Here is a 24,645-nt window from a genome sequence, read left to right as displayed (position 1 = left end):
GTCGCCATGGAGACGAGCGGCCCGGGAGCCGCGGTGTTCCCGGCGTGAGGAATCCTCCGCCTCGCTCAGCCCGGGGCCCCTGCTTCCCGTCTTTTCCCAAGCAGGAGCAGGCCGAAGCAGGTCCTTGCTCATTTTCCGAAGTCGCGGTCGTTTGCTCCTGGTTTCTGGCACTTCCCTCCCGGAGCCAGGAGTTCAGGGGCATTGTCAGGGCACTTTAAGTGATTTAGGAGCTGATCCCAATACGAGATGTGCTCTGGCCATCTGGACTTTCACGGTAACTTTGTTCCTATGTGTCTTAAGCTGCATCTGAACATGTGTCTGGAGTGATTTTATGAAAAATGGGATCTCGGCAGTAAATTCTGCTGTCATCTTGCCACTAGCTGGGCTTGGAGAGCTTCAGCCTGGGCTGAGGAATAAGATCCTGATCCAGGAGGAGATTGAGTCTATCTGTACTTTGCTGGGCCAGGGTCAAGGCACTCAGTGCCTTGTAAGCATCTACAAGCAGAGGTTTTCCATAGGTGAAATGATGGGGAAGTAGGAACAGAGGAGGGACGGAATATTATGACTTCTCAGAATTATCCTGTTGGCTTCTACTTTAAGAAAGAGGTAAATCACAAACACTCAGTGATCTACCCAGTTAGCAGTATCAGATGTGTCCTGGGAGCCCCTGGTGGGAGAAAGGAGAGGATCCCAGCTTTGAGGAGAATAAACTACCTGTCAAAACTCCCTTCTCCAGCAGTAGAGATGCCAGAGCCAACAAATGCTCCTAAATCTTATCTTTCCCTGCCCTATACAGATTTAGTCCCATTTGGGACACATAGCTGAAAGTAGCACCAGGTCTTTCATTCCTGCCCTCAGAGAGGAGGAGTGGAAAGGGTTTCTCTGCAGTCAGGATGAAACCTGAATCGTGTCTCTCAGCCAAATCCAAGATTATTTCAGCTTTTCAAGGTTCTTTTTTTCCTTTGCCTTTTCTTTTTCCTTTCCATTTCTAGTGCTAGGCAGACTTTTCTAAGGCTACCACTATTTCACTTGTCTAGGAGACATATTTTTTTTGGTAAAAACTAAGGTATTTCTGATTTATGTCCCAAGCCACTGCCAGTGTGGATATTCAGAATGCCTTTTTGCTAATCATTTGCAAAACAGCTGAAGGAGATACAACAGTCTCAGCTTTGCATTTTCTCACTGGAATTTATCAGTAACTGCTTAACTGACTAAAAGGAATGCTGCAAAAAATGCTGCCTTTGAAGCTGTTTCAGTTTCTCAGACAGCAAGATGGGAGAAATGTGCATCCAGGGCTCTCACAGAGCAGAGGCAGTTGCAATCCTCAAAGGAATAGAAGGCCAGACCTTTCATACAGTTGTTTTAAAAATTATTTCATGATAGAATATATTTTTCTTTCCCTTTAGATCAGCAGGGAAAGAATGTCAACCTATACTCTTGGGAGAAGCTGAACCCTTCACATACCTCTTTTTTTATTATTATTAATAGAGTTTAATGAAGGAGTTCAGCACAGCACAGTGATTAAGGTCGATGCCAATGGTTGCATGAGGATGGTCTGTGGGCACTGCCTTAGCATCAAAATCCAGGGAAAGCAGCTCCCTATTTCTAATGTTTCTTATGCCCCAGACAGTGGTTTCCATCTCACTTCCAAGTCAACATAAGCCCAGAGTGTTCTGGCTTGGCACATGCATCTGCTTAGTGAGGATATGGTTATAAGAGGAGATACACAGGAGGAGCAAACCAGCAGGATTTAGAGGAGCATTCCAGCTGTGAGCTTTCTTAACACACATTGTATATGGAGTTAATTCTCTCCTAGACATAAGCTAGTGATGGGATACAGGAAAAGCTATTGCATCCTCCTTTATTTCCAAAGAAGTCACTTTTTCCTATGAGAGCTGCAAGTATGATTTCTTCTTTCAAGAATGCTGTCAGCATCATCTGGCACAGCTTTCTCCCAACTATTCTTTTTTCACCATATTTTTAGCATTAGGACACCATGTGTAATAGGTTATTCTTATGTTGTTTAGACTCTGAATACAGATTGTAGATTTCTTAAAATGATAAAAACAAGTAAAACTATTTTATTAGTGCCTGTTGACTGGAAGAGACATTGTCTGACTTTCTCTATGTAAAAATACTTAATTTGTGCATTTCCACATTTATCATTTATTCTGAGGTTGCAAAGAAAGGAAATGTGATGTTTTCAGTTTATTATACAGATTACTAATGGTTTATTTGTTAATGATATAATCAGGTGCCTGTGTCAAGCTGTAGCATTTTTTTATAATTAAGAGAAAGGAGAGGAAAAAAATCTCAGAAGCAAAGGGAGGAATTCAGTTTCTTATTAGTTATAGGTGACTATCAAAAGCCCTGAACACTGGGACTAATTAGATGTCAGTAGAAATTGTACAAGAAGAATATGTAAACATATTGATAACATTCAGAATCACTCCTTTGCTATTATCTTTTCCTGCCATGATTTAAGAAAACTGCTTGAAATAATTTAGGGTGCCTCTACCATTATCTTGTCTGAAAGGCAATTCCATATCTTCATTCATCCAGAAGTTAGAAACCTTATCATAATTGCCTGGCTTAGGGGAAATTACACTCCTTTGACCCTGGACCAGTATTATCATTTAACTAAAGCGGCTCTGTCTCTCCCTGCTTGTCTGCCCTTCCTATGTATTTACAGAGAGTAATCATAGTCCTCAGTTTTTTTAACCTCCTGTAAAATAGAATTTCTATTCCTATGATCACCCCACTAGTCCTCTCCTGTACCTGTTTTCTAACACAAACAACTAGAAACATGGACCCTGTCTCCTCTGAGGTTTACTGATGCTTTTTCCAGCAGCACTTGTACTTCTTTCTACCTGCTGAAAACACTAGTCCTGCTGCATCACAGGACTTCCCATCACCATCATGGTTGATAACATTGGAGCCAGGCCACCCCTGAACCTTTTCTTCACCCTGTGCTCCCCACTTGGAGCAGAAATCCTTGTTAAAACCATTAATGCAAGACCGTGCACTTGGTAGTCTTACATTCTGAGGTACGATTCAGTTATTTGGATAAAAGGGAGTAAGATTCCAGTCTCATGGACTACAACCTGTAGCTGTCATGAAAAACACTGCCAGTCACACACTTGGCTTTCTAGTTGTGGTCCTGTGCCCAAGGAGAGCTGTGTCCTTTACAAAGGACAGGGCATTTCAACACATGTGGCATCATCATGGGCATCAAGAAGCAAATACATAAAATCTAAGTTGTGCTTGTTTGTTTTACCTATCATGATACTAATAGAAACCTACTAAAGCCTACACTGCCAAATGACCCATATTTTCTGCCCAAGTAAAATGAATTTCATATTCCAACTGTAAATTACTGTATTTTCTTTAACAAGAAAACAACAAAAAAGGACAAGGACAAATGGTAATAGATTCAGAGAGCTTATAGTAACTATGAATTTTTTAAAGCACTTGTAAAGTTGCTTATGAAAACCCACTGATTTCCAGTGATCCAGGACATACCTGCATCTAAACATCTAATTTTCATTTAGTGTAGCCCTGTTTTATCCTATTAACCAGGCTAACAGGCATTGTCTGATGTGTCTCCCTGGCATGCTTACAGATTGGACAGTAATATTCTGCAGACCTAGAATATGTTTATTCCAGGATTTTACAGATGGCACAAATCCAGGTTTAGCAGCCAAATGAAGATTTTGGTAGTGGATGCTGATGCTTCCATTGTCGTGATATTCAGGATCTCAGTCATGTCAGACTCAAACTGTGCTAGGTGTGAAATAAGTATCTTTTTTGTGAGTATAGGGTTTGGTGGGATTGTCTAATAGCTTACCAAAACATTCAAAATCTCCATTCTTATGCAGGTGTTTTCTTAGGCATTTTTCTAAATGGACCAAATTCACATGGATTAATGGTGAATCAATGAATTGGATTAATGGTGATTAATTCCCTGGATGCGCTTTCACAACATTCCATCTGTAATCAAGGCAAAGGAATGCTCAAATGTACCTCAGAGCAGCTTTACATTTGATGTGCAATTTTAAATAAAACAACATAGATGTTAAAGGTAGCTTACTTAGTCCAGATTTTGGTTTTTGTTTGCCTGTCAACATCTTAAGGTGCTAACAGCTCCTGCTGAGGGGATTTTGATCATTAAAAAGTCCAGGCAATGTAGTAATTACAGCATGAGGGTTCACCACTTGAGATTTTTATGAGGTGTGGAATTTTTGTTTTCATTTTCAAAAGACCCCTTCATTCTGTTGCTTCTGAAAGAACAAAGTCCACCATGAAACATTTGAACTGAATGGTGAGGCCACCTCACCCAGTTTGTACCTTCATACCCATTCCCTTCTCAGCCTGTCTACCCAGATCTGCTGCAGGAGGGACCAGGACCTGCTTTGCTTTGTGAAAGCTAAACATTCCCACTGTCCCTGAATGCAGCCATTAGCAGAGCCTGGCTCCTCTTATAAACAGTGTATGAAAAGCTATAAACAAAGCAAGGGAAGTATATGGAAGGCTGCAAATAAGGCTACTTCAGGCCTGGCTTTAGTTTAAACTACTGTTACTTACCCTGTAACATCTTTTTCACTGGTATCTTTTGGCTTTGTTCCTCCTAGCAAGAGCCCAGAGAGTAGAGAAATGGAAAAACTGACTCATCTGGAAGCTCTGCATTTTGCTGCTGTGCTGGAGGATTCTGTTGAGCAGCTCTCAATTCTTGGATACATGATGCCAGTTCCATGTGAGGGCAAGGCAGACACCAGCCATGTATGTGCCTCTATCCTTTCTCTCTAAAGAAATCTCTCTTGGTTTTCTTCTTGTCTTGGTTTGTGTCTTCTAGCAGTGTTTTTTAAAAATCAGCTCAGATATATTTTCTATTAAGTGCTCCATGACCCTTGGGTGAAGAAGCACAACAGAACTGCATGGATGAGCAACTTCAATATTTATACTGCAGCATCACTGAGAAGCCTTTGTCAAGACTTGGTGCAAAGGACCAGGACGGATGGGGTTCTGAGCAACCTGGTCTAGTGGGAAGTGTCCCTGCCCATGCAGGGGGCTTAGACTGAGATGATCTTTAAGGTCCCTTCCAACTCAAATAATTTTATGATTTTATGACCCTACTGACCCCAAATGAGGCTCCTGGGCTTATAATTTTAAATTTGTCGTTGTTAGATAACAAGCAAAGGCTCAGGGAAAAGGAAACACAACATATTCAGGTTCTTATGTAGATATGCAGCTATTTTAAAAATGAAAAATAACAGGATATTTCTGTTCCTCTCTAAGTCTGTGCTAAACTTCTTTTAGTCTTCACAGACAGTGAATTAAGAAAGATTTCACTTCAAAATATATTAGTAACTACCCATTCTCGTTGACCATTATTAATTAGTTGATTTCTAATAGGCATCATAACTAAGAGAGTTTGGGCAGAGATATAAAGAATGGAGAAGAAGCCCTAATGCTCAGGCAGAGGTTTGTTGCTGTGGAGGAAGGTGTGGTATTTCTGGTAGCTGATAGACATAGGAAACAGGATGGAACAATCCTGAGGGGTAAATGGTCCTAAGTTCTGTCGTCATATATCCTAAGTGACATAGCAGGCTGTTTCCAGTTCAAGCAGGTTTGAAACTCTTTTCTAAGAGGAACTCAAAAAAGAAAAAAGTTTGCGACTAGAATGGAATTAAACACTGGGATCTGAGTTTTCAAATCTAATGCTGCTCACTTTCTCTGATGTACCACTTAAAAATGCAAGAGGAAGGTAAACCAACATGTGGTTTTCTACGTGTTTCCTTTCCACACCACCTTCTTTTAAAAAAATCCATTGCAAAGCAGCAGAAGATGGTGTTACAGTAAATTTCAGGGTAAGAACGATACTTCGACTGTGCAATAGAGGGCAATCCTTCCCTGGAAAGAGCCCTGGGAGCCAGCCTCCCCTGCTTCCAGAGGATGCTTCTCCCTCACAGAGCTGGGTGGGAAACAAAAAAACACAGAAGAGCAATCTCTAGGAGGGTAGCTGTTCTTCAGACACAAAGACGCAGGTTGATAGACCTACTAAAGGTACACTTAAATTATAGAGAAAACACTTTAGCTTTGCACTTCAATCACAGATGTTAATTTTTTTCCAAGTTACTTCTTAAAACAGTTTTCTCCCAGACTAGAAGCCTTACCTGTATTCTTAAAGATGCCAAGACATATTGAGAAGGAGACAATGTGGAAAAAAGAAAATGGCTTAGGGCAGACAGTTGCTAAATGTGGTGCTCTGTAATTTGCTACTCCTCCCCATTCCTCAGTTTACATTTGGCTGGTATCATTGTACCTGTGGAAGACCTGTATTTGCAAAGCCCCCTGGAGCTCTGTCAGTCAGTGACATTTTCAGAGACTGATGTCGACATTTCAGTTGATGACATTTTTGAGAGGATTAAGCACAGTGCTGGCCAGCACCTCACTGAGTTCCCAAATCAGGGACTCCTGCACATTGCTTCATGCAGTGCAGAGAAAGGCAGCCTTTCTATTTGCTGAATTTTGGGCATGAGTCTAGCAAAAGATAAACAGCTAGGAGATGACACAGATGGCACCACATGCAGTTTACAAACTCCTTGCTCTTACATAATTATTTGGTAATTATTATTGTGGAAGTCTCTGCTGTTTACAGACAATCCAGCTACAGCCTGTGTTGAGCTTTCCCAGACACTAAAAAACATCTATCAGAGCATTCACAAAATCTACATGATATTAAAGCAGTTTGCTTGCCAAAATTAGTTCTTTCTGAAGTACAGCCATCACTAGTAAACTATACAAACCCTTTTTTTCTAATGAACTATGTAATTTTCATTGGTCTGTGTATACTTTGCATGGGATTTGTCTAATGTAAATTTAACTGTCCAAAAATTAAGCAAGTAGTCACCTAGACTCCTTCTGTAGTCAGTGGTTAGTCAGGCACTGCCAGAGGATGATTCATCCTATTGGAGATGTCCAAGATACTCAGAATGAAGCATCCCATGGATCACAGCAGCCTCACAGAGCACTCAGGGAGCCTCACTTGACACATGCCTTCTTGGAAATACTAGTGGGATACACAGTTGTGCCCTGAATGCTTGATTTTACTCTGCCCTCTGTGCTGCATTGACACAAACGTGTGTGTGGTTGTGGAAGGATCTGGACTGAGAACTGGTGCTGCTAAAAATATTTTTTCCTGTCTCTTTTTTTGCTGGGAAACGTTTCAGCTCAGTGAGTTCTCTAATCCGTTTCCCCAAGCAGCCAGGGTGGGGAGCACCAGCTATGGACTAGGATGGGCTGGCAGTGCCTGCCACAGCTCCCTTCAGCAGGACTGCTAGGGAGTGTTCAGCCCCAGAGATGCTAGGAGGCAGGCAGGAAAATTTTATTTTAATATCCTAGAGTACACACCTGCGTTCCTACCTGCAGCACATAAAGCAGATAAATTCCTAGGAGCAAGGCCTCACTGGATTTTATAGTGTGCTTTTGCTTTTCTGGACTTTTTTCTTTTTAAATAACATTGTACACAGTCACAAGATACTTTCCCATGTAGATCTGAGCTGCCAATATCTTGAAGTTCTTCTTTGAATTCATGTTAGTCTTCCTTTGCTGTCACTCTCTCAAAAAAACCCAGCTAAACAGAGAGCTGAGTTCTTTCACTTCCACTCATGTCAGCCCTTGTTATCACAGTAACATTGTAGGGAAAGGTCACGGTGACAGGCAGTGGGACATGGCTGAGATGGAGAGAAGGCTGAGGGGAAACAGATGAACAGGCTTCCAGTACATTAAAGCTGCTGCAAAGAAGGAAGGAATAATCTGTTCTCTGTCCCTGTGGAGACCAGGATAAGAAGTCAGGGGCTCGACTGCAGGTGAAGAGAAAAAACTTTCTTACAGTAAAGGTTGTTGGAACACTCAGGCAGTGGCAGGAGGGTGTGTGGTCTCCATTGCATTAAGAACATGTCAGACAAATGTCTGTCAGGAATGACACAGTCTGAACCATCGTCTCTTGGGGCAGGTTAATTGATCTTTCGAGGCCTTTTCTAATCATGGCACCTTAGGACTTTTGATCCATAAACTTTAATGAGCCTATACCATATGCTCAAAGCTAACCAAGATAAATGTTTCTCATTTTCCAGTCTTTGAAGAGTGTAACATACGCTATGAACTTCATAGCTTCATTCTAGTTTATTATTAATTTCCCTTCTTCTGACATAATTTTTCAGAGTTTATTTCTACTGCCCAATGTGCGAACAGGTCTCTCTTATTCTCTTTCAGACTAGCAGCCAGGAAATGAAAGAAATCACAGGGACTCAGAAATCTGAGCTGGACACTAAGCACCAAAAGCGAGGGAGTGGTGCAACAGTTGCCTCCAAGTCTCCAAAAAACATCAAAGAGAAGCAGCAGCTGCAGAAAACTGGAGCTCTAAAAAGAACCTCTCATCTTCCCAGTGGGGCTATGAAACACAGTCCTCTGCCTGTAGAGCATCTCAGAAAAATTCAGGCTGACAGGTAAGTGAAGCACAAATATGATGGCTCTGAGGGATGCTCAGAGCTGTAAAGTTCTCAGTCTTTCTCTTGGAAGCAAAAATACAAGTTTCCCACTATCACACTCCTGGTGTATCTCACTGTTGGTCCAGAAGGAGTATCTCTGAGGAGCACAGGGGGGGTCTAGCTTCACAGCCCATTTAGTTTGGGCCTTTGCTTGCTTCTGGATACCAAGTAATGGCAACCAGTTTATTTTGAATGGAGTTGCGAAGTATTAGCCAGGATAATGGGTGCTTGGGTGGAGTCGATGCCAGGATCCAGCCAGTGCTGATGTTCTGGTATCTGGAGTCAGCTTCCCCTAGCAGGTATGTACAGGCAGAACAGGATCTGAGCATTGCCTTGTGAATGAGGTTATTCTGCAGGCAAAACATCACCTTCATGGCAACTACAGCCATTCTTGATAGAACAGATAATGTTGATAATGACCAAAGAGTATATTTAAAAAAAAAAAATAATGTTATTCCTGCGCCTAATCAAGTGAGTTGTTTTGTAGAAATACTAACAGCCCTTGGTTTAAGAGACAGACTGGGAAGCTGAGCATTCAGTATGCCTTTTTCTGCCTCCTGGCTTCTGTCTTCTAGTGTTATTTTAACAAAGGGCTTCAAGAAGATTCTAACACAAATGAGGAAAAAGCAGCTAAAATATAAATACCATATGCACCATGAAATTCAATAAACTGGGCGAGCCTAGTTGTTAAGAACAGCTTAAGGCTGCACTGGGGTATTTTGGCAGCCAGATATCCCTTCAGAGACACACTTGTCTGCATCCTCAGGTCTCATTGTCCAAGGTCTGCCTGGCTGTCATCACTGCTGCAGGCCAGCAGCCCTCTTCCTGAGGGCAACAGCACAGTCTGGCACAGCAAGGGTACATTTGTGCCTCTTGGCTATTTCCTAGAGTAGCATTCAGGGCAACACTTTGAAACTTCAACCAACTCCTAATACAGAAGTCCCAGATGGACAAGAAGCAGGCACCATGGGAGAAGCACTCCTGGGTTTGAGAGATTTAAGAACTGAAGTGGGATCTTACCTTTTTACCTGCAAACAATAATGGATAAAGATGCCAGACACTGTAGTACCAGCACCTATAAATTACTGGTGTGTTCCTTCTCTTCCTGGCAGGCAGTATGCAAGTGATACAATTACAGCCACCATGAAGGAGATGCAGGAATCAGGAACATTTAATACCCTGACAGAAGCTGTTGAGAAAGAGAGAGCAAGAAAGAACAAGTTTCAGGATCTCCTCATCAGGTCAGTGTTGTGTTCAGTACTTTCCTGCTTAACTGCTGAAAGCCAAAGTCCATTCTGCCTCAATACACACTAAAAAGGAAAAAAAAAAAACACCACAAGGTACAAAAATGATTCTGCTCTCTACTTTACAAATAGCACTTTCTTCCCTTCCAGAAAGAAATAACTGATAATTCTGATACTGATCTGGGCTTGGAATTGCCTGAGCTTTCACCACAGTGGACATCAGTGTCTGCATGAATGCAAATGCTGCTCCATGTCAATTAAAACATAATGTGATGTAGGGGCTCCCTGATCTTTAATTCGTTGTCCCCAGTGAAAGCCAGAGCAGCAGAGAATCTGTTCAAACCAGGGCCAGCAACATATGGTCTTTAGGTGATGTGATGCCCAGGAGGATCTTCTCTGACCCCAATGCTAATATGCTCCCTTGTCCCTTTAGCAGTGAGGGGCTAGCACAGATGGTGACAGTGGCAGTTGTCTTACTTAAGGCTAATCCACCAGCCACAGCATTATAGATCCTCTTCTGTCCCAAATCTGACTGGATACAGATTTGTTACAATCTCAATTCAAACTGGTAATTCCTTAGGCTCAGACTTCTGTGCAGTGATGCTTTGGAGTTGTTTTTTTTCAGTATGAGAAGCTCTGGTTCAGTCCCCAGCCTGTCAGAGACAACAGAAGTCATCAGAGAAGTATTTGGCCATTTTAAAGCTGCTTTGCTCTGTGTAGCAGCTCAGGCCCATCAGTTAGGGTAGACAGCAAAGCTGCTGCTGTAAATCATGATTTGTTGTGAGTCCAAGCTACTGGAACAGCCCCAGAGGTGGCTCAGTGGCTGCCTCCAATGCAAGTCCCCAGCTTCCAGTGAAATGTGAGATTTCAAGCATGAAACCCAGCTCTTCCACTGTCTAAACCCAAGGGATTTATTGTTTATCCATGGAAGAAAGAAAAAATGAAAGCAGCATGTAGAATGACTACCCAATATTGGAACATGAAAAGGAGTAAATTATAATAGAAATGACACAATCCTTTTTATTGCATTCTATCAACCAAATCTAACCCCTGTGTTAGTTCTACTGTGTTGTTTGTTCTACTGTTCTTTCTTCTCATGGAATGAACTTGATCTGTCTTTCAATTTAATATATACTTGTCTGGTTTTGTGTCAATATGTACTAGTCTGAAAACAGTCTGCAGTAAGACTGGAGCTCCTTATCAAGAGCTTTTGTTTATCACAGTCACCGAGGGCTCTGAAAGGGCTCTGCAAATAAAATGCATGTTTGATTGTAGGGTTGGCACAGGGTGCAATATCTCAGGTACCAACTCTAGTATTTACTGGCTTTAAAACAAAGCACAAGCATAAAAGCTTAGAAAAGCTTCAGGGTGAAATAAGATAATAATAAGACCTAACACAGCACTGCACCTGTTTTGTTTTAAGCAGGTAAACAGCTCTGTAGCTTTTTGGCCTTCACTCATATCCCTTCATGGACCTCAGAATCTGAGGTTTTTTGAAAGATTTAAGTCTGAGATGAAGAAACTATATTCCCTACATATATAATGACACCTGCAGCACTTGGCACTGCCTGCTGATGAGGCGTGTCTCTGCACACAGTCAGGGAGAGTTTTGCCTGAAATGCAGAAACTTGATAGGCTCCTTTCCTCTCTGCTATAGGAATTGCATCATTCCCAAACCAACTCCAGGCTTTCAACAAGAGCATCCCCTGGTTTTTTTGCTCATTCTCCTTTTCATTCCCATGCTCTTTGGGTCTGTGCACCTCCTTATTTTTGGGATTAATTTACCAACTCACTGGCTTTGGTGAGGAGTCTCTGTTCCTAACTTGCAGATGTGCTGCCTCCCAGAGGCTCAGAATGAAGAGATAAATGCCTTTTTTGCTACTCAGCCACGGGAAGGGCTTTGTCTTCTGCTTTTCTGAAGCGGAAGGCCACATTTGTGTGCACTTCTTTAAGTTCAGCTGCTAGAAACTTGCTGAGTGAGCAGGGTAAGTGGGGGGGTGCTCAGCTCTGTGCTGCAGTGTATCAGGAGGCAGGAAGTTCCCCTTCTTCCCCTTGTCTTTTTTGATATATCCAAGTGATTGTATTTTCCCATTCTTCTTCAGGGAGGAGGAAGGAAAGAAGGAGATAAAGGCACTTAAGAAACAGCTGCAAGCTGTCAAGAAAGAAACTGAAATAGAACTTAAGGTGAGATCATTTAACCCTGGGCATGAAGCCAGGGGGAAAGGCTGTTGGCAAGCTTGCCTCTGCTGCCCAGGAACTAGCACTCAGAGGAGGGGACATGTGGCATATCTAGTGATCCATCATTTAGGAATATAGAAGCAGAATAATTACAAGAAAGATCTGTATTCTGAATAAGCCTGCTGATGACTTTAAGAGCAGTGTCCAGCTCGAAGTGCTTACAGTTGTGAGACACCATGATCAAATCAGAATACCCCAAAAACACAGACGCCTGCAATCAGTAAGAAAGAGGTTATGTGCAGAATCTAAGCTTCTGTCATACTGTTACAGACTTGACACCTGCTGCAGAAGCTGGTGTGAGAATGAAGGAATGAGACAGAAAGCTGGCATAGGGGCTTATCACTTGTCTACCTACAATTTTGTTTGGGGAAAAGGTGATTATTTTATTCTGTTTTTCTAGGCTTACATATATTAGAAAATCCCAAACATGGGAGTCCTACACAAGGGCAGATCGATGTTATTGCACATATGCTGTCAACTTGATCTTTCTGGAAAGCTTCAGCCCTTCTGTCTGCAGCACACAAATGGTGTGTGCATGGACAGCAAATCTGGGGCATTCTGGCTATGTCAGATTTGCTACATACGTGCAAATCAATTGAATGGTGTATCCCTGGTCACTTTGATGCTCACCAGACAGATCAGACTTGATGCTTATGTGTGCTTTAGAGCAAAAGCACATGCAGTTCTGTGCAGAAACACAGAAATGTAGCCCAGCCTTGCTGAGGCAAGGAGTGTGTGACAGAAAACATGCAAAAGGCAGGCAGGTTCAGAGCTAAACATGGACTGGAAGAGGAACAAGAATCTGATGCTTGGTTCAGTACTGAGCAAGAAGACAGAAAGGGCAGCTGAGGAAAGAATCAATATCCCTGAATTTTTTATATTTTTCTTTGGATAAAAGTGTGAACCATCATCAAGTCAGGATATAGTTGGCTACAGAGAAGAATTTTAAGCCACTGACATTCAGGTGAAGGACAGTTTATAGAACATGTAGGGTTTGTGTTGGCAGCCTGGATGCATGTGCAGTGGAAAGTTTAATTGTGAATACAGGGTTGTTGTAAGAACATGAAGGATCTACCGGCACTGGCAGTGTATGCAGCTGTCTGTAGCTGATGAAACAGCAGAAGTCTGGGACAGATACTAGAACAGCAGAGAAGAAAGCACAAATGTACAAGATGGGAAAATTCATTTAGGTCAGTACTCATCTACTAGCAGAGATCCTGGAAATAGACAACATATACTGGGAAGCATAGCAAGATGAAAAGAACACTGGAAAAAAAACCTGTAGACATACAGAGGAGAAAGAAGGTGAGTCACTGGAAATGGAAAGTTAGCAAGTTAGGAGACAAACTGAGAAAGAACAGTTGTGGAAACTAAAAGGGAAATGAAGGATTAACTTTTTTATCCTGTGGATTCAAACAGAACATCTAAAGGATGCAGAGGTCAGAGCCAGGACTAAAAAGGGGAGCTGTTCACCTCAATATATACTCACTGCCACTGGAAATGGTATGGGAGCCTATTTCCAGGCCCTGTGGAACAACCAAAAAGTCCCTTGATATCTGTGTGACAGTGAAATGAAACAAGCTGGATAGTTTCCCAGGCTCAGGGACTGTATGTTGCCAGTTTGCTTCTGCACATTACCCATTCTGAGTCAGATTCTGATGGTTCCTGGGAAGCTCTTGTTCTCCCACTCCCTGGGCTAGTGAATATGATGAAGTAGGTCCCTGTGTAGTGCACCTCAAACCTCTCAATGTCTGCACATGCATATGTATCCAGTTCTGATTTAATGCCTTCCCAGGGCCTGGTGCAAAGGGGGCTGTGATCATCCCATCTGGCACTAGCAGCAATGTCCTGGCACTGTGCAATCAGGCTGGGCACATCTCTGTGTCCTGCCCTGCACCTCTCCTGTCTCTTGCAGTCATAGGAAGGTGAGCAGCTCCCATGCTGAGGCTTCTCTTCTCTGTGCTCATTCCGTAACTTCTGCTAGTTCTGTTCTTGTGTTTTGCCTCATCAAGTGGGATCTGCACTCATCTGGGATTTTGTTTTTATGTTTCCAGCTTAATAGTCCTTTTCTGGGCTTCCTTATAGTTTCAGCTTTGATAACAAATCAAAGACAAGACTACTTTCAAGTACTGCTTTCCTTCTGTGCCAAAAATAATGGTGTCTCACTGTGTCTCCCATGGGAGAATAATTTCTATTCATTTCATATGGGATTTTCCCATAGGCAGTTTTACAGACATTTGCACGATTTGTCACCTTGCCAACTAATTACAAACAAAAATACAGCTTGCTGATTCGGAGTACTTTGAACAACAATAATGCACAGACCTGAAGACAAAAGGCTACATGGTTGTCTCCAGTCTAGTGGATGAGAAAACAAAAGAGAGCAAATCTAATCACAGAACCAGAAAAACACGGTCTGTGCTTCATCCATGTTGCCTGTATGTTTGTATTTTCAACCTTGCTAGCTCTTAATTAGATACTCTTAATGAGATGCTAATTAATGCTCTATTAGCCTGCTTAGCTCATATTTCCTTCTAATGGCACATAAATCAAATGCTAAATGTTTATATTTGTTTTGTTTTCTTACCTCCTGGAAAGCACTGATGTCTCTAGAAAGGCTGAAATGATCAATCTGGTTTTGTTCTTACCCCTCATGCAGAAGCATCACCCATAGCTCTCGTGTGGTGGCAGGAGTCCTGTTTGCTGCTGCAGTCTTCATCTTCTAGCTTGTACAAAAGATACTGGGTTTTTTTCTGGTTTCCTGGACAAGTGATGGCAGCCTGTACAGATTTTGAAACAAGTTAGTGCTGTATGGGATTATACAGTTTAACATAAACATTTAGGGAATGTAAACTTTAGAATTCCTGCATTGCTGTTCACCCAGAGACTGTTGATGTCCTGTACATTTCGTGGTACAGTCCTGCCATACACCTGTGCAAGGGACAATTTTATAACAAGCAGTGATGTTTCAGGCTACCTACCAGACAGAAAACCAAGATTTTGCACCATAGTGTCCGTGAAAACAGGTCTGTAACTTTCACTCCACGTGGGCTTTAGTAACATATCCTGTCCCAGCCTGCAGCTCGGTAGTGCTTTTAGTGGTACAACTAAAACCCGTCATGTTCCTTCCCTTATCCTCTCCCAGGAGGTAAATGCATTGACAAAGTGTTGTAGGGGAATGTTTTAAACATCTACACGTTTGCCGGTGCATGTTCCTGCTGGAGGAATGCACCAGGTGACTACAGTAGCAGGCTGGAGGGCTGCGTGGTCCAGAGCTCCAGGGTTCCGCTGCCCTCAGAGCCAGCTCAGCAGCTGCTGCACCAGGTCCAGACCTGGCTCCGGAGGCACAGGACTTTTGACAAGAGTCCTTCTGCCAGCAGGGCTGCTCCCTCTGCCAACAAACTGCCCCTCACACAGCTGGCCCCACAGTGGGGATGGGAGCTGAGCTGGCAAGGCTTGCAGGAGATGCCACCTGGAGCAGGGTGACCTGCCAGGCCTGCTGCCCGTTCCCTGCGGCGCTTCCCAGGGGTGCACAGCACCCGGACAGAGATCTGGGCCCTGGCCTTAAGGGGGTGTCCATAGGGCTGCACATTGTGGTTTCAAGGGAAGCAAGTCCAGGCTGCAGCAGATGTGTGGATCAAAGAACCACAGAACGGTTTGGGTTGAAAGGGACCTTCAAGATCATCTAGCTCCAACCCCTCTGCATGGACAGGGGACACCTCCTGCGAGACCAGGTTGCTCAAGGCTCCATCCAACCTGGCCTTGAAGACCTTCAGCAAATCCAAGGGTATCTTCAGCCTCTGCAAGCTGAGGTAGAGCAGCTGCCAGTGGAAAGGCTCGAGCTCATCCACACTTGGGGAAGCAGGAGGTCCCTGCCGGCCCATAGTACAGCACCCCTTCCCCTGCCCCCTCCCAGGGCCTGCCAAATGGCAGTTGGAGTTTATCCCACTGCAGGAATTCCTCCTCTTTGCTATTTTTGTAACCAGCTGTATTTTAAGTGACTGTGCATACTAATTGCTGTGGAAGAGCTGTGAGATCTAGGGGGCACTTGGAAGAGAGATAAATCAAAGTGAAAGAAAACACAGGAGTGCTCATACATTCCAGCTCAGGGCAGTTGCTTTTGCTGCCAAACAGCATCTGTGGGGCAGAATCCTGTGGCACTGGTAACACAACAGACAGGCCTCTGAGCTGATGTCTGCAAGCTGAGGGATCAGAGAAAATCAGCTTGTTTACCTGCTTGTGAAGCAGACTGGCTCTTGACAACTATTTCCTGGGTTTTGATCTTGGTCTCTGCCAGTTTTGTGATAGTTTTGGACACACGAGGTATGATTTTGTATCTTTGGTTTGGCAGATTCAACGCTGAAGTCATCCCAAGTAATCAGCCCAGAGGTTACTGCATTAAGTGCACTGTGTCCTGGCTGGGACCTTTGCTATGCTAAACCAGAAGGAATAAATGTTAACTCATGTTCCCAGTGTCTGTCCCTGAAGCTCAGGGAGCAGGATACTCCACAGATGGTGCCCACGACTTATGGGCATTTACTGCTGCATTTACTACCTGCAGCCTCACCCTGGACGTCCCCCAGTTCTGCAGCCCCAGGTCCACCAGCGGGGCTGCGGTAGCTGCCCACACGCCTGCAGCTGCCTTTCTAAGCAATAAACCACCCGTGGGGGGGTGATATTTCACTCCCCCTCTGCTGTGGATTGTGTAATCAAGCCCCCAAACTCCTGACCCCTAACAAAGATGTTTTACAACACCACAGACCAAATCCAAACCACAAACATGCCCTACAACAAAGAAAACAAACAGAGCAGATGGGCCCCCATCCCAGCTGAGGCCTGGGGTGCTGGAATCAAAAGCACTTTTCCTTCTGCTCTGGTAAAAGCTGAGATGAAAAAGAAAATAACCTGGTGAAATGTTCATTCTCTGCCCCACCTCTTTGAGTACCCTGGAACCTAGGCTGAACCCTTCTTCCCTGACCTGTTTGCAGATCCTTAGCAGGTAGCAGTAACACTGACATTGGCAGCACTTGGCTTTGCTGAGCCTCAGTGCCACCAAAAAATCAGTGTTTTTCATTAGCATCTCCCCAGTCTTCCTGCCAGCCCCTCAATTTAAACATGATTCTACCGTGACACAGAAAAAACAATCTCAAAATAAAGTGATACCATCACCTCCCATGTCTACTGACCAGGAACACAGCCCCTCCTGATGCCCACCAAAAATTTCACACCAGGGAAAACAGAGGGGCACAAATCGGTGATGTCTGTAGGTCTCTGCAGTCCCATGATGATATGGCTGTAGAATAGTATCTGATGTTGGGAACCTTCAAAAAATGTGAACACGTGAATTTAACCCACAAAACAGCATCAGCCAAGACCCCTAATTGTCCTGAGCCCTATAAATACACTTTATTCTTCCTAATGATGTCTGACAAGGGGTGCAGAGGGAAGGATTTTCCTTTTAACTGTTCCAAACTCCACTTATAAGGAAACCTTTTCCAAATGAGTCATGCTGCACAGGCTTTTGAGCACAGCACTCTGGAGCTGCCTTCTTCCTGTGGCACTTTTCCATGTTTACACACCTAAGGAATGTGAGGGTGCTTCAGAGACAAGACATGTGGGTTTCAACACATTTAAATGACAGCACTTGGGTATTTCATCTCCAGCTGAAAGGTTTGGCTGAGGAATGTCAAACCTCTCATAGCAGGGCAGGAAAGCAAAGAGAAAGGCTATAATGGAGCAATCAGGTGCCAAACCAGAGGCGTGAAGATTATCTGGCATAATTGCACAGGTTTTGATGACCTTTTAACTCTTAATACAGAAGTCCAGAGTTTTTCATTTTACAGGTGGTTCTTCCAAGTTCTAACCCCAATGAACTTTTATCTGTTGCTCAAATAAATTAATTTAAAAGGAGTAGATGAAACAACAATCCCAAATCTAGCAAATGTACTTTGTTTTCTGAGCAGGCTGCAAAAGCTGGACAAATGGAGCACTTTGGCTTAGGGTTCTTGTCCATGAGGGAGCTCCTGGGAACAGAATTCCCCTAGGAAAGCTCAGCTCCATTGTGAAACAAAGGACAGGGAATAGGCTGGCAGCTCACAGCCAGCTTTTCCTTGGCACTTCTTCCTCACCTTGGGTCTGTGCTTTTATAACAAAGTGGGCAGCATCTACCTTGTAAGGTTTCAAGAAAGAACTGTTTAAACATATGAGCAAGACAAGATTAGATTTTCACCTGTTCATAAGGTTGTGTGTATAAAGCTACAGTGTAACTAGAAAAAAATGAATCCAAGGAAGAGAGTCCATTTTAGGAACTCAAACTTCGGCTTACGTGGGTCTGAGGCACCATCTGACTCTTAGAGATGCTAACTCACCGAGATGGCCTAATCTCAGAGGTTAGTAAGGCCTAATTTTCAGCAGCTGAAATTATTTGGCTTCTTTCATGCTTATAATAAGCATAACTGAGACCAGAAGGCCTGGCTTCTTGTTCCACTTTATCACTCTACCCTCTCCAGAAGTAACCACTCCTCACTAATGAGTTTATTGCCTTCTGTGTGTGTTACAAATCAAACTTCTCTTTGAAGTAGAGGTTGAAATGGAGCGACATTCAGGGAAAGTGTAAAGCCTATAGCCTGGTATCTGCTGAGTTGATCAGGGAGTGGACAGATTAGGAGCTGAGCTCAGTCTCCAGGCTTGCTTTTGTGCTTTTCTGACTCCTCTGCTAGAAGCGAGATACAACAATTGCTTACCTCATGGACGAGCTCCAGGAGACAAAGGCCAAAACAGACATGGAGATCAGCTACATGAAGAAAAGAACAGACCTCCAGATCCACCAAACCAAGAAGAAGTGCAGCAATGCAGAGAATGCCCTGGATGAGGAAATTCAGGTAAGCCCTTCCCCATGGCTACTAGAAGGCATCTCCAGCTACTAAGGAAAGAGTCCTCCCTCACTCCCTAGATGTCCTTCTTCTCTCCATTGCAGTCACCAACAGAACTGTGAACTGGAACAGGGAGCTCATCGAGGTCAGAAGTCTTTATCTCCCCCATTGCTTTTCTGTATGGTCCTGCAAACAGGAACAGCATGAACAGCACGAACAGCATGGCTGCAGGATGCAATGGCTGGAAGCAGGGACTGCTTGAACTAATACCATCGTCAGAGAAATGTCCAAAGGGTGTAGTTACAAGGCTATTTAGGAGGAAATTCTTTAGTGAGAGAGTGGTGAGACACTGGCTCAGGTTGCCCAGAGAAGCTGTGGAGGCCCCATCCCTGGAAGTGTTCAAGGCTAGGTTGGATGGGGCTTGGAGCAACCTGGTCTAGTGGGAGGTGTCCCTGCTCACAGGAGAAGGTTGGAACTAGATGACCTCTAAGGTTCCTTCCAACCCAAACAATTCCATGATTCTATGACATAAGCAGCCCAAACTCCGAGCATTGCTCACAGCACACGTTGCTGCTAGAGCTGTTCCTGTGGCCAGAAGGTGAACTGGCCTAGAAAGCTCTTCAGGTTTTGCAAACTGTTCTGTCTTTTTTTTGGCTGCTAAGGTCTGATCCAGTTGTCCCTTCCTCATGGATGGCCCAGGGGTAAGGACTGCCTTGGTTAGCTTTGTCACTGGGAAGAACATCTGTGGAGTCCACAGATGACTCCTGCACTCTTGCTTACCACCTCGTCTGGCAGCAGCACGTGTACAAACACACACACACACACACACTAACATTGTCTCTCACATTTTCTGTCTGTGCTGATCACAGAAGCTGAAGAGCAAAACTGACAAGGAGATCCAGGTCCACAATGAGGTTGAAAATTTCCTCGGACGACGCTGCAAGGTAGGGGTGACTTTGTGCTTAAAACAGCAACTGATAAACACTGTATCACCAGTTAGTGCCTAAAGAAAACCAGTTACTGCTCCAAAGTTCCCAGGTTCATGATTACAGCTGTTTGGATAACTACTTATCCTCACTGTTTAATTAACCCTGCTCTCCCAGGCTTGGGATTTGCTACATTTGGATACATTGCCTTAAAATTAGAAGTCATGTAATGACTGACAGTGTTTATTCAGGTGTTAGGGGTTCTTCCTCCCTCAGACAGTTGTGTTCAGCTAATTGGGGTTTTGTTTAGACCTTCCTGGGCAGTAGCTGGGGCTCCCAGCATGGGTGCTGCTGTGCAAAGGGAATGCAACAGTTTCACAGCCCCAAGTGTTGCACAGAGGGGGCACCAAGAAGGAAATGACACCAATTCCCAGCCCAGTTTTGCCACCTTGTCTTAACCTGAGGAAGAATCAGAGTTGAATAATTGCTAACTCACAAATATTATACCCATTTTTCAGTAGCAATCAATCATGTATGTCCTTGTGCTGTTGATCCAGATGTTCAGAGCTTTCCTATAATTAACAGCCATGCCCATTACAGTGATTAACACTGGAAAGCAGCCGTGTGACTGGAAGGAAACCCATACTACTGCAGGGTACCTAACATCAATGTGTAATAGAACATAATTTTAAAAAAATGTACGTTTGAGTGCAAGAAAGTGCTGCATCTTGAGAGCAATTAAATAGTGACCTCCATATCCCAGAGCCTTAGTGTGATCAACGATTCATAGTGAGGGGACTTTCCACATACAGGCTACAGCCTATTTGACCTCTACCAGAAGGCAAAGCACAAGCCTCTCTGCACTCAGACAGCAGCTGGTGGCTTTATAGGGGCTCACAGAGAAGAGGATGACCATGCCTCACACCTCCCTTGTGTGTCCAGCTGTGACACTGTAATGAGATTGATGTTTTTCCTCAGATTATTTTTCCATGCAAGCAATCATGGCTGTTGCTATGGAGAAGTTATTTGTGAATGGGAGGAAGTCATCTGGGTGACTGTTTCAGCAACACCTGCCCTCCTATTCACAACTGAGACAAAGCCAAGTTCACAACCTGAAATGACGTGAAGTGCTGTGCCCTGGGACCTTGTTCCTGGTGTGCTGAGCTTAATCCAGAAAGAAGGCAGGGAGTCCAGCTGAGGATAAAAGCTTTCTCACTGTCAAATTCTGTTTCTTAAATGCCTCTCCCTCTGTATAGGCACAAAGAATGGCTTTTGGTTGTCATTTACTTCCCCAGGATTGACTGTGCACAAAACTAACCCCCTGTGCTTCTCCATTCTTCACACACCCCTGAAAGCACAACCCCTCCTCATCCCCAGCCCAGTGCTGTGGCTTCCAGGAACCCCCAGTGAGGAGCCTCCAAGCCACCAGATACTCATCACTAGTTCTGGGGGTTTGATCCTTTCAGGGCTCAGGTGAGAAGTAAAGACATGCAAAATTTATGGGACTCTTACCATCATCCTGAAAGCAGGCCAGGTAACAGCAGCAGCCTTTCCCCTGGAGACTCTTTGCACTGTGCTGACCACCCCTCTGTCCCGATGCAGACACTGGTGGAGGAGCTGGAACATTGGGCAGACAAGTATGAAAATGACATGGGTGCCAAAGATGAAGAACTGGATGCCCTAAAAGCATCAAAGGCAAACAACTTGGAAAAACTGCAGAAGATTGCCAAGGAGGTAAGACACCAGCAGCATCTCAGGGCTCAGTCATGCAAACCTGCATCCTGGCTTTTTCCTACTCTCCTTCAGATAAGGAATCAGGACCATGGAAGAAAAATAACCAGTAATTTTGAAGTGCAGGGTACAATTATAAGCACTGGTCCCAGGAAGGCAGGGACTGAGTTGCCATCTTCTATTTGCCACCTATGACATCAAAGTGGGATGATGATGTTTCCCACACAGCTATTTTCAAATAGCAGCAAGTAATGAGAGAGCTATTGACAGCCTTTGTGCAGGGCAAAGAGACAGTTCCATCACTGTGCATCACTTAAGTTTGTTGCCTTAGTCTGAACAAATCTGCTCCTTTCAGCAACCCTGGGCTATGCCAGGCTGAGCTCCATCCCCTCCTGCAGACACACATTCCCAGCTGCACAGCACTGTTATACAGGAACTGATTCCAGTTAAAACCATTCCTGCCCCACATTAGTCTCTTGGTTAACTGCCAGGCTGTGATCCCAGCGATGCTGTGATGGCTGCTCACTTGTTGCACAGCAGAGCAGGCAACACAGGGAAGAAGTGTCTTGAAAAAAGGGCGTTTTAGAGCCAGAAAGAATTAACTTGTAATAATTTCTTACTGTCACTGGATCTGAGATGATGGTACTGAGTTAGATGTTTCCCTGCTTGTGGGCTCATTTTTCACTCTGTACCCTGTCATCTTGGTGTCCCCACCGTGTTTGTACATCATCTGCTGCCTCCCCCAGGGGAGCACAGGTCCTTCCCACCATCTGTTGCCTGAGACGCCATCAGACAGTCATTTCACAGCACAGGGTCTGAGGGTTAATTATACCTGGGCCACGAGAGGTTTCACTTTGGCAAGAGCTCTCAGTGCCCTGAGGACTGGTGGTGGTAATGAGGAACATTTACCATCTGGATTCAGGAAAGATCAAATACGAGAGGTGGGGGGGGAAGGCCCATGCTTACACATTACCCTTGGGCTGCCAGGGAGCTCCTTGATGCAGGCTGAGGACCCATATCATGACCCAGAGGTCAGAGTAGTCCAGGCTGGGCTCTGAAAAACAGATTGTGTGCATGAGACCAGTAGATAGCCAGAGCAGAAGACACCTTGCACCAGGGTCCAGGTGAGCTCTGCCCTGCCAAGCTGCTGGGCAGAGTGAGCCTGGAAGGTTGGCTCTGCAATTGAGAGGGTGTGTTTTTCATGTGCTGTTGTCACCCCTGTGCTCTCTTGCAGTGCCAGGTGTTTGAGGAAACCATCATCAGTGACCGGGCAGAAAGGGAGGCTAGAAAGAAACAACTGGAGCAGGATGCCCTGGAGCTGAAGAGCATCCTGAAGGTAAAGGGGAGCAAAGCTGAGGTTGTGCTTGGGGCTGTGCCCATCACACCAGGCATGGGTGGTACAGGGAGGGTCACAGGGCAGTGCCCCCACTTGTCCCCTTGCCACCAGCAAGAGATGCCCTCAGCCTCAAGGTGGAAACCTTCAGTGTAACCAGCACGGGCCCAGCCACAGCTGCCTGAGCCAGGGTTCCCTCCTGCAGGAGAGATGCCCCAAGACTGACTTCTCTCTCTTGCTTCCAGCTGCAGGCCTGGTGGAGAGGTGTAATGGTCCGCAGAAACCTTGGCCCCTACCAGGCCCTCAAGAAGACTCAGGGGAAACACCTAAATCAGAAAAAGGAAGGAGAAAAGGAAAAAGCAAAGAAAAAGCCAAGATAAGTAAAGAAACCTGGCTGCAGATGTGCTCCTGGGCTGTTGTTGGGCAGGGCACTGCAGTCTGTCTGTCTGACAGAACAAAATAAAGCACGTTAACTGAGCTCAGGCTACTCTGGAGAACACAGTTCATGACACTATTAAGGTGAAGCTGCAGTAACTCTTAAGATCTTGAAGCTGCCCTTATGCAGCAGAGACAGATTTCTCCAGCAGGAAGGGGCTTTGGATACCAGTGAGGAAAGCTCCATCCCCCAAAGTGCTTTATGGAAACATGACTGCCAGAGGGAGACTCATCCCGTTAAGCTCACCCACCTGCACGGGATGCTCCGCACCAAGGGCCTCCTGGGCAGCCCCCGCAGCCCCGGCCGTGGCCGAAGCGCTGGTGTGTGCGGGCGGGGAGGCCGGGGCAGCACCTTCCCTGCTGCCAGTGCCGGCATCGGGTGGGCAGGGGACAGTCCTGCAAGATGCCCGCACAGAGAACAGCTCCCAGCGCCTCCCGGCCAAGGGAAGCAGAGCCCGGCACGCTGCCCGCGGCTGGAGGGAGCGGGGGAGCAGCTCCCCGAGGGGAGCCCCTCCTGGCACGGCTGTCACTGCCAGACAGACCCAGCCCCGCCGCGGGGCTGCGGCGAGACCCTCCCCCCCAGCAGAGCGAGATCCAACCCTGCAAACCTGCTGCGCTTTGCCACCTGCCCCTGCTGGCCCCGTCCGAACATCCCCGTGGCCAAGCTGGGCTGTTGCCAAAAGCTCTGCAAGGCGAGGCGAGCAGCCCAGGGAGCTGCCAGGCAGGAGCCTTTGGCTCAGAGCTCAGCACCGGGGAGAGCGGGGAGCGGCCGCCCGCTGGGATCCTGAGGGTCTCCTCGTTCCCCCCCAGGTACCGCAGCCACGTTGTGGTCCCCACAGGCTGTGCGGGCAGGGGGGGCTCCGGCTGCTGCCGGCGGGAGCTGGGCCAGGGTGGTCCCTGCACCCCAGCTCTGAGCCCGGGTCCCGCAGCAGCCGCCGGAGTTGGGTCCTGATTTAACTCTTTCATACACCGTTCCCTTGATACATTCCGTTTGGGAATAGTACTTCCCGGAGGTGGTGGGTGTTAGCAGGTGACCTGTTGGGAGTGGAAGGAATGAAGTTTAGACCATAAAACCCTGCAGAGGTTTTGAGCTAAGGAAAACGTGGGACAGCAGGGAGGGGCAACAGGTCTCCACTGTTCGTACCAAACTCCAGGCACGTTTTAGTCCTTCAGCCAAACACCTGCAATCTGCACCGTGGCATCTGTGGGGCTCTGCTTGCCTTTCAGCAGAGAACAAAATAGAATCCTGGGGGGGGAAAAAAAAAGGCAACAGTAGAAGAGGGTTTGCTATTCCAGCAAGGTGGGGGGTGCTGAAAT

The 24,645-nt window shown here is 45.3% G+C and overlaps 1 protein-coding gene across 2 annotated transcripts; it reads left to right on the top strand.

The window, feature by feature from the left end:
- Window positions 1–23,355, top strand: IQCG (IQ motif containing G). Of its 2 annotated transcripts, XM_051626836.1 has the most exons (10): window positions 1–274; window positions 4,632–4,779; window positions 8,275–8,507; window positions 9,662–9,790; window positions 11,896–11,977; window positions 18,751–18,912; window positions 19,773–19,847; window positions 21,432–21,563; window positions 22,795–22,896; window positions 23,139–23,355. In XM_051626836.1, exons 2-10 carry the CDS (start codon window positions 4,654–4,656, stop codon window positions 23,271–23,273), a joined length of 1,176 nt encoding a protein of 391 aa, XP_051482796.1. In that variant the 5' UTR covers window positions 1–274; window positions 4,632–4,653; the 3' UTR covers window positions 23,274–23,355. The 2 variants fall into 2 exon arrangements, with proteins under 2 accessions (XP_051482796.1, XP_051482797.1); XM_051626837.1 differs by lacking the exon at window positions 18,751–18,912.
- The last annotated feature ends 1,290 nt before the right edge of the window (window positions 23,356–24,645 follow it).

Source organism: Apus apus, chromosome 8 (assembly GCF_020740795.1).
Source record: "Apus apus isolate bApuApu2 chromosome 8, bApuApu2.pri.cur, whole genome shotgun sequence".
NCBI lineage: Eukaryota > Metazoa > Chordata > Aves > Apodiformes > Apodidae > Apus > Apus apus.
This window is presented reverse-complemented; position numbering and strand designations above follow the sequence as displayed.

Excerpts from the sequence above, each read along its gene's own strand:
- IQCG (XM_051626836.1), top strand. The coding sequence starts at position 4,654 with ATGGAAAAACTGACTCATCTGGAAGCTCTGCATTTTGCTGCTGTGCTG. Across the intron at positions 18,913-19,772 it reads CCCTGGATGAGGAAATTCAG|AAGCTGAAGAGCAAAACTGA; the intron begins GTAAGCCCTTCC and ends TGCTGATCACAG. Across the intron at positions 22,897-23,138 it reads AGCTGAAGAGCATCCTGAAG|CTGCAGGCCTGGTGGAGAGG; the intron begins GTAAAGGGGAGC and ends TCTTGCTTCCAG.